The 14,927-nt window shown below is 51.4% G+C and overlaps 1 protein-coding gene across 11 annotated transcripts in view; it reads left to right on the plus strand.

Annotated features, from left to right (window-relative positions):
- TNS1 (tensin 1) overlaps window positions 1–12,182 on the plus strand; it is a 214,550-nt gene extending 202,368 nt beyond the window's left edge. For all 11 annotated transcript variants that reach the window (XM_037740770.1, XM_037740771.1, XM_017534926.2 and 8 more), the window contains 5 exons: window positions 1,206–1,277; window positions 1,533–1,701; window positions 2,431–2,499; window positions 2,964–2,996; window positions 7,394–12,182. In XM_037740770.1, the coding sequence (XP_037596698.1) occupies window positions 1,206–1,277; window positions 1,533–1,701; window positions 2,431–2,499; window positions 2,964–2,996; window positions 7,394–7,538 (488 nt within the window). In that variant the 3' untranslated portion in view covers window positions 7,539–12,182. The remainder of the gene's footprint in view (window positions 1–1,205; window positions 1,278–1,532; window positions 1,702–2,430; window positions 2,500–2,963; window positions 2,997–7,393) is intronic.
- Window positions 12,183–14,927: the final 2,745 nt, after the last annotated feature.

The raw sequence follows: 14,927 nt of genomic DNA on the forward strand, positions 1-14,927 counted from the left end.
TCCTAGTCCTTCTTGGAGCTCCTGTGGTATGCCCACACATTACACCTCCAGTATTTTTTTGACATTTTCTATTTATCCAATTCAGTTCACTGAATTATTAATGATAACTGACCAACATTATTAGCTTATAAGTTCAAATACAACTTAAATAGCACTATTAACCAATGACATAATTCAGCCATGAATTGAATTATAGTCCTATGGAATTTACTATAGTAGTTCAGCAATTGAAAAACAGTTTAATATTTAGATTGTATAAACCTGTAGTTATCAAAGTATGGACCTAGATCAGCAGCATCGGCATCTCCTGGGAACTTGTTAAACATGCAAATATTGGCTGGGCATGGTGGCTCGCGCCTATAATTTCAGAACTTTGGGAGACTGAGGTGGAAGGACTGCTTCAGAGGAGTCTTGAAGTGACTGCTCATTGAAATGAGGAGTTCAAGACCAGCCTGGACAACATCAGACATCCCCGTTTCTACAAAAAGTTTAAAAATGACTCTTCTTTAAAAAAAATGGTGGCTCATGCCTGTAGCCCCAGCTACTCTGGATACTAATGTGGGAGAATCTGCTAGAGCCTGGGAGTTTGAGGCTGCAGTGAGCTGTGATCACGCTACTGTGCTCCAGCCTGGGTGACAGAGCAGGATCCTGTCTCAAAAAAAAAAAACTTATATACCATGTACAATGTGATGTTTTGATAAACGCACACATTGTGGGTTAAATCAAGCTAATATGTCCATCATTCAATTCTTATTAATATTGAAATGAGAGTTATGCTGGATCAATGGTTTAATGAATTAAGGGAATTAGGACATTTATTGACCTACACAAAGAGATATCAATGCAAAACAATAACAGCAATACCTGTTACCAATTGAAGGCTTGCTTTATGTTAAGTACTGGCTAAGCTGTACACAGAATCTCTCAAAAACCCAGTGACGTGTGTACCATGATCATCGTCTTTGTTTTATAGATACTTAGTACGTGCTGGGTGAGGGTTTGAGCCCAGTGATGCTGGACTCCACAGCTCTCAACCAGTGTGCTGGCTGCTTAGAGCAATTGTCAAATGTTCAGACTGAGCCTAACTCAGGGCTGACTGCCAGGGCCTTGTATGAAAAGCAGCGTCCCTTGCACCAATAGTTGCAGAGCTCACTTTCAGCCCGGCCAAACTTGTGCTTCTAATTCCAACTGAATTTTTGTCTCAGACCCCACAGATGAATCGAAAGATAGCTCTGGCCCTGCCAGCTCAACTGCAGACCTGCTGAAGCAAGGGGCAGGTGAGTGGTCCCCTGAAACTGGACCCATGCCCAGGCCTTCATTTCTGCCTTCCTGCCCTGACCCCTCCTGCAGGTACAGGCTGGAGGTCTCTCCAGGCCCAAATATCTCTGGGGACATCATATTTCTATGTGCAGATACCTTGGATCAAGGCTAGCCTGAAATTTATCTGCCACCTTCTCCCTGAAGAATGGATGTGGGTTAATGTCTTCACCCACCCCATCTCCTGTGACTCCCCTTGGGTTGGTTTCTTCTAGCCTGCAATGTGCTCTTCGTCAACTCTGTGGACATGGAGTCTCTTACTGGGCCACAGGCCATCTCCAAAGCCACGTCTGAGACATTGGCTGCAGACCCCACGCCAGCTGCCACCATCGTTCACTTCAAAGTCTCTGCCCAGGGAATCACTCTGACTGACAACCAGAGAAAGTAAGACTCCTCTGCCTGCTCCTGGGTGGGGTTCTCCTTCCTGTGACCCATCTATTTATCCATGTTCCCACCCATTTACCCACTGATTAATTCCTTGCACTCAGCTGCTTGTCTATCCTCCCGTCCGTCTGTCTTGCATCTACCTCCCATAAACCCAGCTACTTATCCCTCCATCCATCCATCCATCCATCCATCCATCCATCCATTCATGCATCTATCAATCCATCCTTCCATGCATCTATCGATCTACCCATCCCTGCATTTATTCATACCTCATCTCTTCCTGGCCACCTATTTATCCCTTCATCCATCTATATCTATCCATCCACCCATTCATTCATCCTTCTATGAGAATTTGCCAGCACTGGATATACAGCTGTAAATGCAACTGATCAAAAGGACCTGCTTTCTTGGAGCAGAGCTCATTCACTTGGAGCGTCCCTGGCCTCTTTGCTTCCTTTTCCAGCCCCTCTCCACATTTCTTATTCCTCAGTGCCAGTTTCTCCCTTCCCCAGCCCCTAGCATTTGGGATGCTTCTGTGGCACATCTGTCTCTGTACATTGCTTGGGTCACCAGTGTCAGCAGCTCAAGCCATCTTGCTCATAAGAGAGAGGTTGTATGGACCTGTAACAGCCACAGATGGTGGGAAGGTGGCCTGACCTGCTGGTGGAAGAAGGGGAAAAGCAGCCCCTTCAGCACTCATTCTCTTATCTGGTGTCTGTGCTGCAGGCTGTTCTTCAGACGCCACTACCCCCTCAACACTGTCACTTTCTGTGACCTGGATCCACAGGAAAGAAAGTAAGTCTCTTGCACGCAGCTTCCCTCCCACACAGCTAACACTGAAGACTGTGTGTGTGCACGCATGTTCATGTGCATGTGTGTGTGTGTGTGTGTGTGTGTGCGCGTGTACATTCTCCATTCAGCTGGAAGGTCTACCCATGTGTGAGTAATTGTGCTGGGCATCCTTTGAGTCTTTCCCACTATAGATATGGAGACCCTCCCAGGCACTCAGTGCCCACTGTCACCCCCTCTGCTATGCCCTGACCCTGAATCTGCCTCTCCTCTCCACCACGGGGAGAGCACGTGGAGGCAGGCTGCGGTGTTCTCCCCACCTTGAATACATCTCTGTGTGATGCTGGGCAGCTCCTGTCCTCTGGGAGTGGGGGCTGCCCTGACTTCCTGCAGAGGGGCTGGGCGTGGGTGGGGCTGGGCACTAGGGAGAAAGTGCAGTGATTTACCCTGAGCCCACTTTCTCTCCACAGGTGGACAAAAACAGAGGGCGGCGCCCCTGCTAAGTAAGTGTGACTTCTTACCCCCACCCAGCAGGCTGGCCTTTGTATTTCACAGGGAGGGAAGCATGGGGCAGATTTAGAATCCAGAGCTGTGGGTAGGGAAAGGGCAGCAAAAACCTTTGTGCCAAGGTTACTCAGCTCTCAAGTGAAGCTTGACCAGGTATCCAGGCCTTTTGCCTTGTCCTGCCATGAGGCCAGAGTTCCAACCTCTGGTCCAGCCACCTTCATTCACCCAGGATCAGAAGCAGCAGGGATGCCAGGCAGTGGACAGAAAACAGAGTCTTATTAGAAGCAATGGAATTGGGGCAGGGGTTGTTTACATGATCTTTTCTGCCCACATTCTAGCTGCCTTTGTTCCTGTTCTTGCTTTTTTGGTGGCTCTTCTGTGAGTCTTGTGGCTGAGCGAGACGGCTTTATCAGAGTGTGGGAGCCCAGGAGGTCTGAATTCTAGGGATGGCCCTGGGACCTTTGGGTGGATTCCTCCATCCAGTGGACATGTTCTAAGGGCCTCCAAGGAACTCAGCTCCTGCCTGGGTCTCTGACCCTGCCCTCAGGTGGCCCATTGGCACAGCAGATAAGACAAGTGTCTAAACAGCACTAAGATGTTTCTGTGATTTTTGAACTGTGTTTCAAGGATCCTGCCATCCTTGGATTCCACCTGTGTTCAGAGGGAGGGAAAACTTGGCTGCTCCTTGCAGTTCTCTATAAGTAGGAACTAGGGTTTTCTCACAATTACAGAAGCAAAACAAAATACAGGCATAACGCGGGGTCTGAAGCTAACATGAGACTGTCACTATGGCATATCATCCATGTTTCACTTTGTCAGGCTTATTTCAACAGCCCTATTATCCTCACTGATTGACTTTATAATAGATAAATGTCACGCTTTTGGATTGATACGTTTATAGCTGTAAATACTGCTTTCACCTTGGTATATGCAGACTTCATAAAGGTTGCTTTAGAAAAACAAAATGTTCACCATTAAAAAATGACAGTTTCAGGGGAGGGGAGAGGAGGCAAGAGAGTTCAGCTCACATCTGGGGTGCTCATGCAGGAGAACACATCAGCATCTAGAGAGTGGGAAAGAGCAAATGTTTAAGGACGAGTCTTCAATTTGGACAGGCCAAAATGAGAATGGGAGTAGGAGAGGGTATTTCAGGGTAGGGGCCTCATGGCTACCAGACTGCAGGCTCCCCAAGGGCAGGGCCATGTCTGGCACATTGTGAGGCTGGTAAATATTTGTTGAATGAAGAAATGAGAGAATGGAGGCCGGAAGAACAGAGGCAAGAGGAGGCTGGTGCGGATACTTCGGTCTGAATGAATGGACTGACTAGTCTCTTGCATGGTCAGTGACAGCGGCTTAGGAAAGGCCATGTGGGATGGTGGGGCTCAGCCTTGTCCAGGCTTCATAGGGTCATCAGTGCTTCGAGTCTCTGCGTCCCCTGTGTCTCTGCTGGCTTTGGCGGCAGGTGGGAACTTTGTGTCTGAAGGTGCTTGTGCTCACTCAGCACAGGGTCCTGCGAGGGGAGAGGGTCAGAAACAGAAGAGAGTTGGGCCCCCAAGCTGGAAATCCCTCTTTTCCTCCTTCAGGAGCTGGTTTTGAGCTGAGCCTCCTGCTGAAGAGGCTTTGATGGGTGGGGCAGAGGCCACAGGGATAGACTGAGGCAGGGCAGTGGGCTGACAGGGAATCATGACAGGGACGAGGTGAGGCCAGCCAGGGGCCTCAGGTGCAGCATTCAAGGAGATGTTAGATCTCGGGATCTTGCAAGTGCTTCCTCCCTGCCCTTGGGGCTGAGGCTTCTTGCCTGGATCTCCTCCTCGAGGCAGATGGCAGGACTGGGCTATCATGGGACCCTTAGAGCCACAGCTGAAAGAAGTGTCGGGGGGGGCAGGCTTGGTGTTCCAGTCAGGCGCAATTGCCAGGTCTCCATCCTGGTGGACACCCGCAGCCAGGCCTGGCATGCTTCTTCCCCCTGCTGGGATCACCCTACCCCTTCTCAGGGTCCAAGCCAGCCAGGAAAGGGCGGTGCTGGGGCTGCCCTGTGGGCCCCGCTCCCCCACCACCTGGGCATTACTCCAACCTTTAGCACTGTTGCTCCCGGGCCCTGAAACAAGACTAGGGGAGCAGAGCTGTAGGGAATGCAGGATTGTTTGTGTGTGTATGTTGTGTCAGTGTGCATGTTGTATGTGTGTGGTGTGTATATGTTGTATATATGTGTGATCTGTATATGTTTGTATGCATGGCTTGTGTGTGTGGTACGTGTGTGCGGTGGTATGTATGTGGTGTGTGTGTGGTGGTGTGTGGTGTGTGCAGTGGTGTGTGGTGCGTATGTGTCTGGTGTGTGCATGCGGTGGTGTGTGTGATGGTGTATGTGTGTGGTGGTGTATAGTGTTGTGGTATGTGTTTGATGGTGTGTATGTGTGTGGTGGTGTGTGTGGTGGTGTGTGGTGGTATGTGGTCTGTATGTGTGTGGTGGTGTGTGGCGTATGTGTGGTGTGTGCATGTTGTGGTATGTGTTTGATGGTATGTATGTGTGTGGTGGTGTGTGGATGGTGTGTGTGTGGTGGTGTGATGGTGTGTGTGTGTGTGGTATATGTGTGGTGTGTGTGTGGTGTTATGTGTGGTGTGTAAAGTGGTGTGCAGTGTGTATGTATGTGGTGGTGTGTGTGGTGGTATGTGTGTGAGTGTGGTGTTATGTGTGTGTGGTGTTATGTGTGGTGTGTGCAGTGGTGTGTGGTGTGTATGTATGTGGTGGTGTGTGTGTTGTGGTGTGTGTGGTGGTACGTGTGTGTGGCGGTCTGTGTGGTGTGTGTGTATGGTGGTAGTTTGTGGCGTGTGGTATTATGTATGGCGTGTGTGGTGGTGTGTGGTGTGTATGTGGTTGTGTGTGTGGTGGTGTGTGTGATGGTGTATGTGTGTGGTGGTGTGTATGTGGTATGTATGTGTGGTAGTATATGTGTGATGGTGTGTGTGTGTGGCGGTGTTTATGTGGTATGTGTGGTAGTATGTGTGTGATAGTGTGTGTGGTGGTATGTATGTGGTATGTATGTATGGTAGTATGTGTGATAGTGTGTGTGTGTGTGGTGGCATGTGTGTGGTGTGTATGTATATGGTAGTGTTTGTGTATGTGTGTGGTGGCATGTGTGTGCTGTTGTGAATGTGTGTGGTGTATATGTATGTGGTGGCGTGTGTGACGGTGTGTATGTGTGTGGTGGTGTGTGGAGGTGTGTGGTAGTGGTGTGTGTGGTGGTGTGTGGTGGTGTGTATGTGATGTGTATGTGTGGTAGTGTGTGATAGTGTGTGTGTGTGGTGGCATGTGTGTGATGTGTATGTATATGGTAGTGTTTGTGTATGTGTGTGGTGGCATGTGTGTGCTGTTGTGAATGTGTGTGGTGTGTATGTATGTGGTGGCGTGTGTGACGGTGTGTATGTGTGTGGTGGTGTGTGGAGGTGTGTGGTAGTGGTGTGTGGTGGTGTGCGGTGGTGTGTATGTGTGGTATGTGTGTGATGGTATGTGTGGTGGTATGTGTGTGGTGTGTATGTGGCGGTGTGTGTGTATGTGTGTGGTAGCATGTGTGTGGTGGTGTGTACACACAGGCACACACAGCAACCAGTAGAATCCCCCTGTGCTAACTTTAGCTGCGTGGTCCTGCTATAGGGAGAGGGGTTTCCATCAGAATCTCCAGCTGTCCTGATTTCCCCATCTCGCTCTAAATAGCAACATGCGGGCTGGGAGGGGACCTGAGCTCACATTCTGTTCTCTGCCCTCATATTTTTAACTCTGTTTTGCAAAGAGAGAATGCTGGGTCACTCCAGTCCTGTGGGTGGAGGTGGGGGACGGGTGTGGAGTCCACCTTCCCTTTTTATTCCCTGGCTTCCAGGGGTCTTGAGCCTAGGAAGAATCAGTGTGTGTGTGGAGGGGTGTGAGCTACTTGTCCTTTCTCTCCCTGACCTTGTGGTGTCTGAGGAGGCTGAGCCCTGTGCAGGCAGACTGCACTTTCCTGATTGGCATATGTGTTGTGTGTAAGAACAGTCAGTAGGGGTGGAGCTGGGATGGGCGGGGACAGGCCCGTCTAGGAATGTTCCCATTTTATTTTGGTCTCCTCCCCACCCTCACTATCCAGCCTTGTCAATCCCCTACAGCTCCCCTTGCACCTCTCCAAGGGGAATTTCTGCCCACTCTTAAGCAGGGCGGGACACTGTCTCCAGGCCTTGGCCCTGTGGTCAGGGGAGTGCAGAGGATTCTCTTCTGTGCCTCTGGAAGTTCCTGATGCTGAGGTCTGCTGGAGGGATGGGGGAGAGAGTTTGGTCCGAGACCAGCTTGCTCACCTGGGCTGCTGTCCACCTCCTGGGGTTCCGCTTGCCCTCCCCTCACGCTGTTGCCCTCTCCCACCTGCAGGCTCTTCGGCTTCGTGGCCCGGAAGCAGGGCAGCACCACGGACAACGCTTGCCACCTCTTTGCTGAGCTCGACCCCAACCAGCCCGCCTCTGCCATCGTCAACTTCGTCTCCAAGGTCATGCTGAACGCTGGCCAAAAAAGATGAACCCTGCCCCTTGCCCAGGGCCAGTACCGTGGGAAAGGGGCACGTGGGGAGGGGACCCATGAATCCTGACCACTCTTGAACCCAGAAAGAGGACTTTGGGCCAATTTCGGAGGAGAGAAGAAAGTGCAACGTGGGGAGAGGGAAGTGAATTGCAAAGGGGAGGGGGAAGAGAGAGAGAAAGAGAGAAAGGAAAAGATGGAGGAGAAGAACTTGGATTCCCCTGGGTGGATGGAAACTGCAAAAACCCAAAGCCTCCAAAACTAACCAGGTCCGCCTAACACCCCCTCCCTCCCCTGAGAAGATGGATGTCCTCAAAAGAGAAAGAACAAACCTCCTTGGGGAGCCACATTTTTAGGGGAATGGAAAAGCTCTGTCACCCTAACCCAGTGCTTTCCAAGGGGAGATCAGGCTTGGGGGAATCTTTTTCTGGCCACCTGTAGGGTAGGTTGTGACACCAAACAGAGCCACTGTGGGACATCAAGTGGCAGAACTTACTCTCTTGAAAGTATCTCAGACCCAAGGCACCTCAGGTCTCTTTGCCGTGCCTCCGCTGTATTGTCGTGTGGGTGTATGTGTGTCCCCACCCACATCCTTAAACGTTGATGTAGATCTGCCTCTATCCACTAGAATTATAAACAGCCCGGCTTGTCCATGTCCCGTGTGTTTGTGAACACACGTGTATACTGTCCAAAGATTAGGGCTGGCAGTGGCAGGGCAGCAGGGGAGGGACAGAAACCCTCCTCTGAATGAGCCACCAAGCTATGGGAGACAGGGGCTCTCTCCTGGTGCCTGCACCTGCACTCTAGTGACCCTGGGTGCCGCCATCCCCTTCTCCTCTACAAAGACCCCAGCAGGAGTGGGAGGGTCTGCAGTGTCAACACCCTGCCCTGCCTTGGCCGGAAGGCTGGAGCTTTGGTTTGAGGATATAGAGATATGTGTGTCCATGGGAAGACATCTGTCAGGACAGGTGGCTGTTGAGCTTGGAGTGTCTTCCCTGAGGTGTGTGACTCAGCAGCAAGGAAGGCACGCTGCTCCTCCTGGGGCTCTGGACTCTGCGTTAGCGCCCACCTCTCAGCCCTGTTCTTGGGTTTCATGCCCCAGGACCAGCCTTATCTCAGACCTGCTTACCTGCATGATGCCTTTCCGGAGGCTGGGGATTGAGCCTTCCTGTTCTGTTCTGCCCAGCCCTGTTCTATTCTGCAGGCTCCCTGTGTTGGAATTCATCCTGGGGAACCTGCTTCCTGCTCAGTGAGGCTCAGGGCAGAAACCTGCAGTCCTTATCCTTACCTTGTAAGAGCTTCAGGGTCTGGCTTTTGCAGGCACTCTCTGACATCAGCAGAGCTCCTGGGGCTGCTACCTGTACACCACATGGCCTAACTACAATGCCAAAGCCTTGCTGTCCTGTCCCCCTTTCTGCCTTGGTTTCCCCAGCTGAGCCATGCTGCCCATGCAGCAGAGGGCAGAAGGCTTGCATTTGGGCCAAAGGGCCTGAGGTCCACTGGACAGTTGGGAAAACACCTGACCACCATTTAAGGACTCTAAGCCAGAATGGAAAATTCACTGGGACTCCATTCTTAAGCCTATGGGGGTCCCCTAGAGAGAGGCATTGTACTGATATATAAATGTTATATAATATATACATGAGACATACTGACAGAATCTGTAAGCTAATAAAATGTAACAAAAGGTTAAAAAAAGAATAGGTAAATTGACAAGAAGTATTTATTGTTTTTCCATATTGCTTTATTACCTTCCCTGGGCATAAACCAATTCCCATCCTTTTTATATGTATAAGTAAAGCCTGAAGTGTAGGGGGCCTTTGTTCTGGGAGCAGCCAGGGTCTCCTTGCCCCGGCCTTGGCCTTCCCTAGACTGTGTGGGGCTCAGTGTTGCAGGGGAGGGGGTGCACTTGTTCCACCCTTTGGCCTCCTTACTTTTCAGCAAGCCAGGGGCCCAGCAGTCAGCTCCCAGGACGTGTGGGGAGCTGCCCTGTCTTGCAGGCCTGAGCGAGTATGTGAGCATGTGAGGACATGGGTGTGTATGGCACACACGGGTGTGTGTGCGCCTTTTGTATTTTTTCTCCTCCAAGGAGCTGTGTCAGTGTGGACGTTCTGTTTCAGGGAGTTGGAAAGGAGAGTGTCTGCAGAAGGTGGGAGCAGGGGCAGAGGCCGCACCGGCCACCCCCTGCTTCCCAGAGTGAAACCTTGTGCCTGGTGACCAAGGTCCCTCCAAAGTGCTCTTCTTTCTGAGATATTCAAGCCAAATATCTGGGTTCCCCCTCTCCCGATTCCTTAGCAAACCCCAATTACCTTCCAAGATAGGAGATATTTCCCATCCCCTTCCTTTGTAAATATCTCCTCTCCCACGGGACAGCCTGGCAGCCTCTTCCCGGCCCGGATGTTCTGTCCTCACTCGAGGCTGGGCGGTGGATCAGACCGTTCAAGCAGCCTGGCTGGGGCCCAGGACTGAGTCGGGGGTCAGCTTTCACTGTCACTTTCTGCTTCCTCACCACCCACTGCAGCCCACCTCACATGCGTGGCCAGCTCCTCCACTCCAGCCTGAGCTGTGTGTGCCCCTAGGGGAGGACCTGTTGATGCTGGAAAGCTGGAAACTCCCTCCCAGCATCCCTGTGGGAGTCAGTTTCCAAGAGTGTAGCCTTTCAAGGTGAATGATGGGGAAGGGTTCCCCAGTCCCCACAGTGGCCCCACCTCTGGGCCCTGCACCAAAACCCTCCTGTGTCACAGGGGCTGTGCACCCATGCACACACCTACGCACACATACCACTCCGCACTGCAGTATATTCTTGCCAAAGATTTCCTTTAAAAGAAAGCACTTTCACTAATTATTATTTTGTGTTTATCCTCTTCTGTCTTCTCCCTCCCTCAGTCGATTTTACTGTTGTTTATTGTTGAATCTATTTGTCAGCCAGGAGAGCGCTGTCTGGTCTGGAACATGGGCTGGGATGGGAAAGGGTCTGGGAGAAGATGGGCAAGGAAGAGCCAGGAGTCACGGCTATCGCAGTGAAACAGACCCAGGCAGGCTCAGGCCTGTGCTGCCACTAACTCTCCAGCTGGGTGTCTGAGGGAAGAGGGCAGAGGAGGGTCGTGTCCCATTCAGCTGGGGGAGGGGTCCAGTGAGTTCCATGTGGCTCTTTCCCAGGGGGAGCAAGAGGGAAGGATTGGACGAGCAAATAATGGAGAGGGGACCTGAGAAGGAAACCCAGGAGGAAAGGAGCTGTTTGATCAGCCTGCTGTCACAGCGTCCTGGCTCTCTTATTTGGCCATGTGTTTGAGGGACACATACATCATGTCCTAAGTCTGGGAAAGGCCTTTGACCCATCTCATCTGAGCCTCTCCTCCAGTAGCTCTGAAAGCTGTGGATGCTGATGGCCAGGATTCCTTCTCCCCTGGTTTTTGAGGATCCCTGGGTGTTCCGAGACTGGCCAGGAGTGGGTTGGTGGGGCCAGTGGCCGCGTGGCAACAGGAGGGGGTAGCCCTCCTGGACAAGTGTGATCCCCCTCGAAGGGGCTCTCAGGAGGTTGGTGAGCAGGGGATTCTGCCTTGTTCTGATGAGCCTATGCAGAGGCTCTAGGGGGTCACAGAAGGGTGGCGAGTGTGAACAGATCCAGTCTCACTCCCACTTTTGTCCACCACCCCTGCCTTCTGGATATTCTCCCCCTGGTTTTTCCAGCTTTAGGACTTGGGGAGATCATGTGAGTCAAGGGAGACACCCACTTCCACCTCCACATTCAGGGTCCTCCTAGAGGTTGGGGGGCAGAGTCCCAGAGCAGCCCTTTACCCCAGGTCCAGGCCCTGGAATCCTGAGGCTCGTGTTTCCTTGGCCAATGGTAACACAGGACGTGTGTGTGGATGTGCAGGTGTGGTTGTGTGTGTGTGCATGTGTTTTGCTCATCTCTTTAGGGAACTTGGGGGTGGGGGTTGGAGGTGCTGGGCAATGGAACTTCAAGTTCAATGTCACCCAGCAGTGAGGGGAGTCAGGGGCAGGGCCTGTAGGGCCACCCATCAGTGGAGTCTCAGTGATGGCTCAGATGAGGAGCGGGCCACCCAGAGGGGCAGGGTGGGGGCTTCGGGCAGATCTGAACCTCTTGGCTCCTCTGTCCTCAAATGTCCAAAATGTTGGAGGATCTCTGTTTATATCCCATGCCCGGGCTCTTGCCAGCAGAGGAGTTACTGTAAAGGGATGTCCCAAGCTTATTCTCCAATCAGTGTTAAGCCGTTCCAAACTCTCCTGTGTCTGTGTTTGTGTGTGTGTGTGTGAGAGAGAGCACATCAGTGTGTGCAGGCCGTGCTTCCCAATGTCTCTCTTCCCTTCAGACCCGTCATTCAGAACAAATGTCAGAAATTCCTTCCCACCACCCTCCCTGCCTCCCCAGCCCTCTGCGGGAGAAACAAGATCGCCCAGCGTCCTCCCCAACCCTGGCTGTGTATTTATATAGATGGAAATATACTTTATATTTTGTATCATCGTGCCTATAGCCGCCACCACCGTGTATAAATCCTGGTGTATGCTCCTTGTCCTGGACAGGAATGTATTGTACACTGACGCGCCCCCACTCCTGTACAGCTGCTTTGTTTTTTTGCGATGCATTGTATGGCTTTATAAATGATAAAGTTAAAGAAAAATCTGTGCTGTTATCTATCTGTGTTGTTTGAACAGGGGTCTGCCATGTCTCTGGTGAGCAAAAAGGGGCCTCTTCTGGTAACCAGGTGGGCTTCAGCGATGCCTCTGGTGGACAGCTCAAATCCTCCCAGCGGCTTCCCCACTATCTGCACTGTGGTTCTGGTTTCATGTGTTTATTCATTTGGACTCTTTTAGCTGGAAGAGAAACTCAACTCAAACTTGTTTAAGAAAGAAGTAAGTGTATTGGCCCAAGTGGCTGAGAAGTCCAGGCAGAGCTGGATTTAAGGGCTTAAACGGTAGAATCAGGAATTGGTCTCCATCACTCGGTTCTGAGTTGGCTTGCGTCTCAGGTAAGCTCTCTCCGAGTGGCAGTGCCCCCAGATGCTCTGGGCTTCCGTCCCACCAGCTCGGTAGCCCCAGGAGAAGAGGGCTCTTTTCTCCCAATGTTCTCAGCAAGAAACTGGGACACGCACACATTGGCTCTGATCTGGATCCTGCTGCTCGTGTGATTACCTCAAAACCAATCACTCTATCCGGATCTGGGTCACGCGACTGCCTCTGGGGCCTTCTGAAACTACAGGGACCGAGAATGGGGAGGTGGTTGGTCCCAGAAGGGGTGAGATCTGCCAGAGACAGGGGGACACGGGTTGTCAGGCAGCATCTACCAGAGCTGGTGCCCATCAAGTGGCAAATGTGTGGTTCACTTGCGCACCGGGCCTGGGGCTTCTGGGTGAATTCTTTGGAATTCAGAAAGTTTGGGTGTAGGACCTACTGTGGCATGCCTGGCACAGCACAGGGTCTCTGGGAGATCCAAAATACTCAATGACATGGCACCAGCTCTCCGCTGAGCTCACTATGTGGCTGGAGCGAGGCTGGGATCAGCTTCTTTGAACAGGTTTATGGCAAGCCCTCACAGTCCTCGTTGTGTAGGGCAGTCTTCTCAAACTTGCGGGTCTTGGGATTCCTTTACATTCTTAGAATTATTCAGGATCCCAAGGGACTTTTGTTTAGAAGAGTTATATCTTTTGATCTTTATCATAGTATAAATTATAACTGAGAACATGAAAAATACTTATTAATTCACTTCCACAGCAATAAATTCATCACGTTAATATAAATAGCATTTTTGTGAAAAATAGTATTTTCTAAAACAAAATCGCTGGGTGAGAAGGGTGATTTTGCTTTGCTTATTGTTAGTATTGTTTGAGACAGGGTCTTGCTCTGTTGCCCAGGCTAGAGTGCAGTGGCACAATCATAGCTCACTGTGGCCTCGACCTCCTGGGCTCAAGTGATCCTCCCACCTCAGCCCCTGAGAAGCTGGGACCACAGCTGTGTGCCACTGCACCTGGCTAACTTGAAAAGTATTTTTGTACAAAAGAGGTTTCACTATGCTGCCCAGGCTGGTCTCAAACCCCTGGGCTCAAGCAATCCTCTCTCCTTGGCCTCCCAAAGTGCTGGGATAACCAGTGTGAGCCACCATGTGCTTTGCATTTTTTAAAGGCCGATTCATGCCTGGCTTACCAGGAGACAGCTGGATTCTTCTATGAGCTTCTGCATACTGTTGTGATACCCCCCATCCTGGGCCTCTGGAACACACTATACTTGTGGGAAATGAGCAAAAGAGTCAAATAATGGCTTGACAGCATTATGAAAATGGTTTTGACCTCAGCACCCATGGAAGGGTCTCAGGGACCCCTGGAGTCCCGGGATCATACTCTGAAACCTGTTGCTATGAGGGATACACAACACAGGAAACTCAGCCCCCGTCTATGGGGGAGGCTGAACACATCTTGTACTCCTGCTGTCTGTTAGGTATTGTCACGCCGAGTCATCCCAACAAGCCCATGAGGCACTGTTATACACAGGGACAAATAAGGAAACCGAGGTTTTGAGAGGTCACACAGTTTCTAGCTGACAGAGCTGGTACTCGACCTCACTCCCACTGGTGAAGGCTGGCCTTCAGCCAACACCGGCTAAGTGCCGGAGCCTGTGCTAAGCGGTCAGGTGTCCTTTCTCATGCACATGCACCTGAGACGTAAGGGCTATCCTTGTCCTCATTTCACAGATGAAGAAATGAGTTCAAAGAGGTTAAGATACCTGAAAATCACAGAGCTGGGGTAAGTGGCCCAGCCAGGCTATGAACCCAGGTGAGCTGACTTCTCAGCCAGGCTCTTCCTAGCTCTTGCCTCCTGTTCAGGACTGGCTTTCAAAGGGAGAGACAGATGAGCCATGGGCAAGCGGGAAACCAAACTGATGTCACTGGTCAGATAGAGGGTCACGGGCTAGGCTGTAGGCTGACTTCCCAGGGAGTGGACCAGGATCCTGGGTGTGTGATGGGGTAGGTCAGGAAGTCAACCCCTGATGCTGCCCAGCTGTGGAGGGATGTAGGTACCTCTGGGTGGGCCTGGTACAGGGGAGGAGTGTGATGAGAGAGACAAGCTAGGGCCTGTGAGCCGAGTTGATGCAGTGGCCTTTGAGGGGACTCAGTAATGAGGTGGCTTTGCTCCTGGTTCCCCAAGGAGGAGGAAGTAGATGGGGCTGCAGTGGAGGGCTCTGGGTGAGGAAGGGCAGCTCTCCCAACACACCTTATCATACGGAAGACCCAAAAGACCTTTACATTTCCTTCCTTCCTCCCTCCCTCCCTCCCTTCTTTCTCTCTCTCTCTCTCTTTCTTTGTCTCCTTCCTTCCTGCCTTCCTCCCTCCCTCCCTTCTTTCTTTCTCTTTCTCTCCTTCCGTCCTTCTTCCCTC

The sequence above is a fragment of the Cebus imitator genome, unplaced genomic scaffold (assembly GCF_001604975.1).
Source record: "Cebus imitator isolate Cc_AM_T3 unplaced genomic scaffold, Cebus_imitator-1.0 Scaffold89, whole genome shotgun sequence".
Taxonomy (NCBI): domain Eukaryota; kingdom Metazoa; phylum Chordata; class Mammalia; order Primates; family Cebidae; genus Cebus; species Cebus imitator.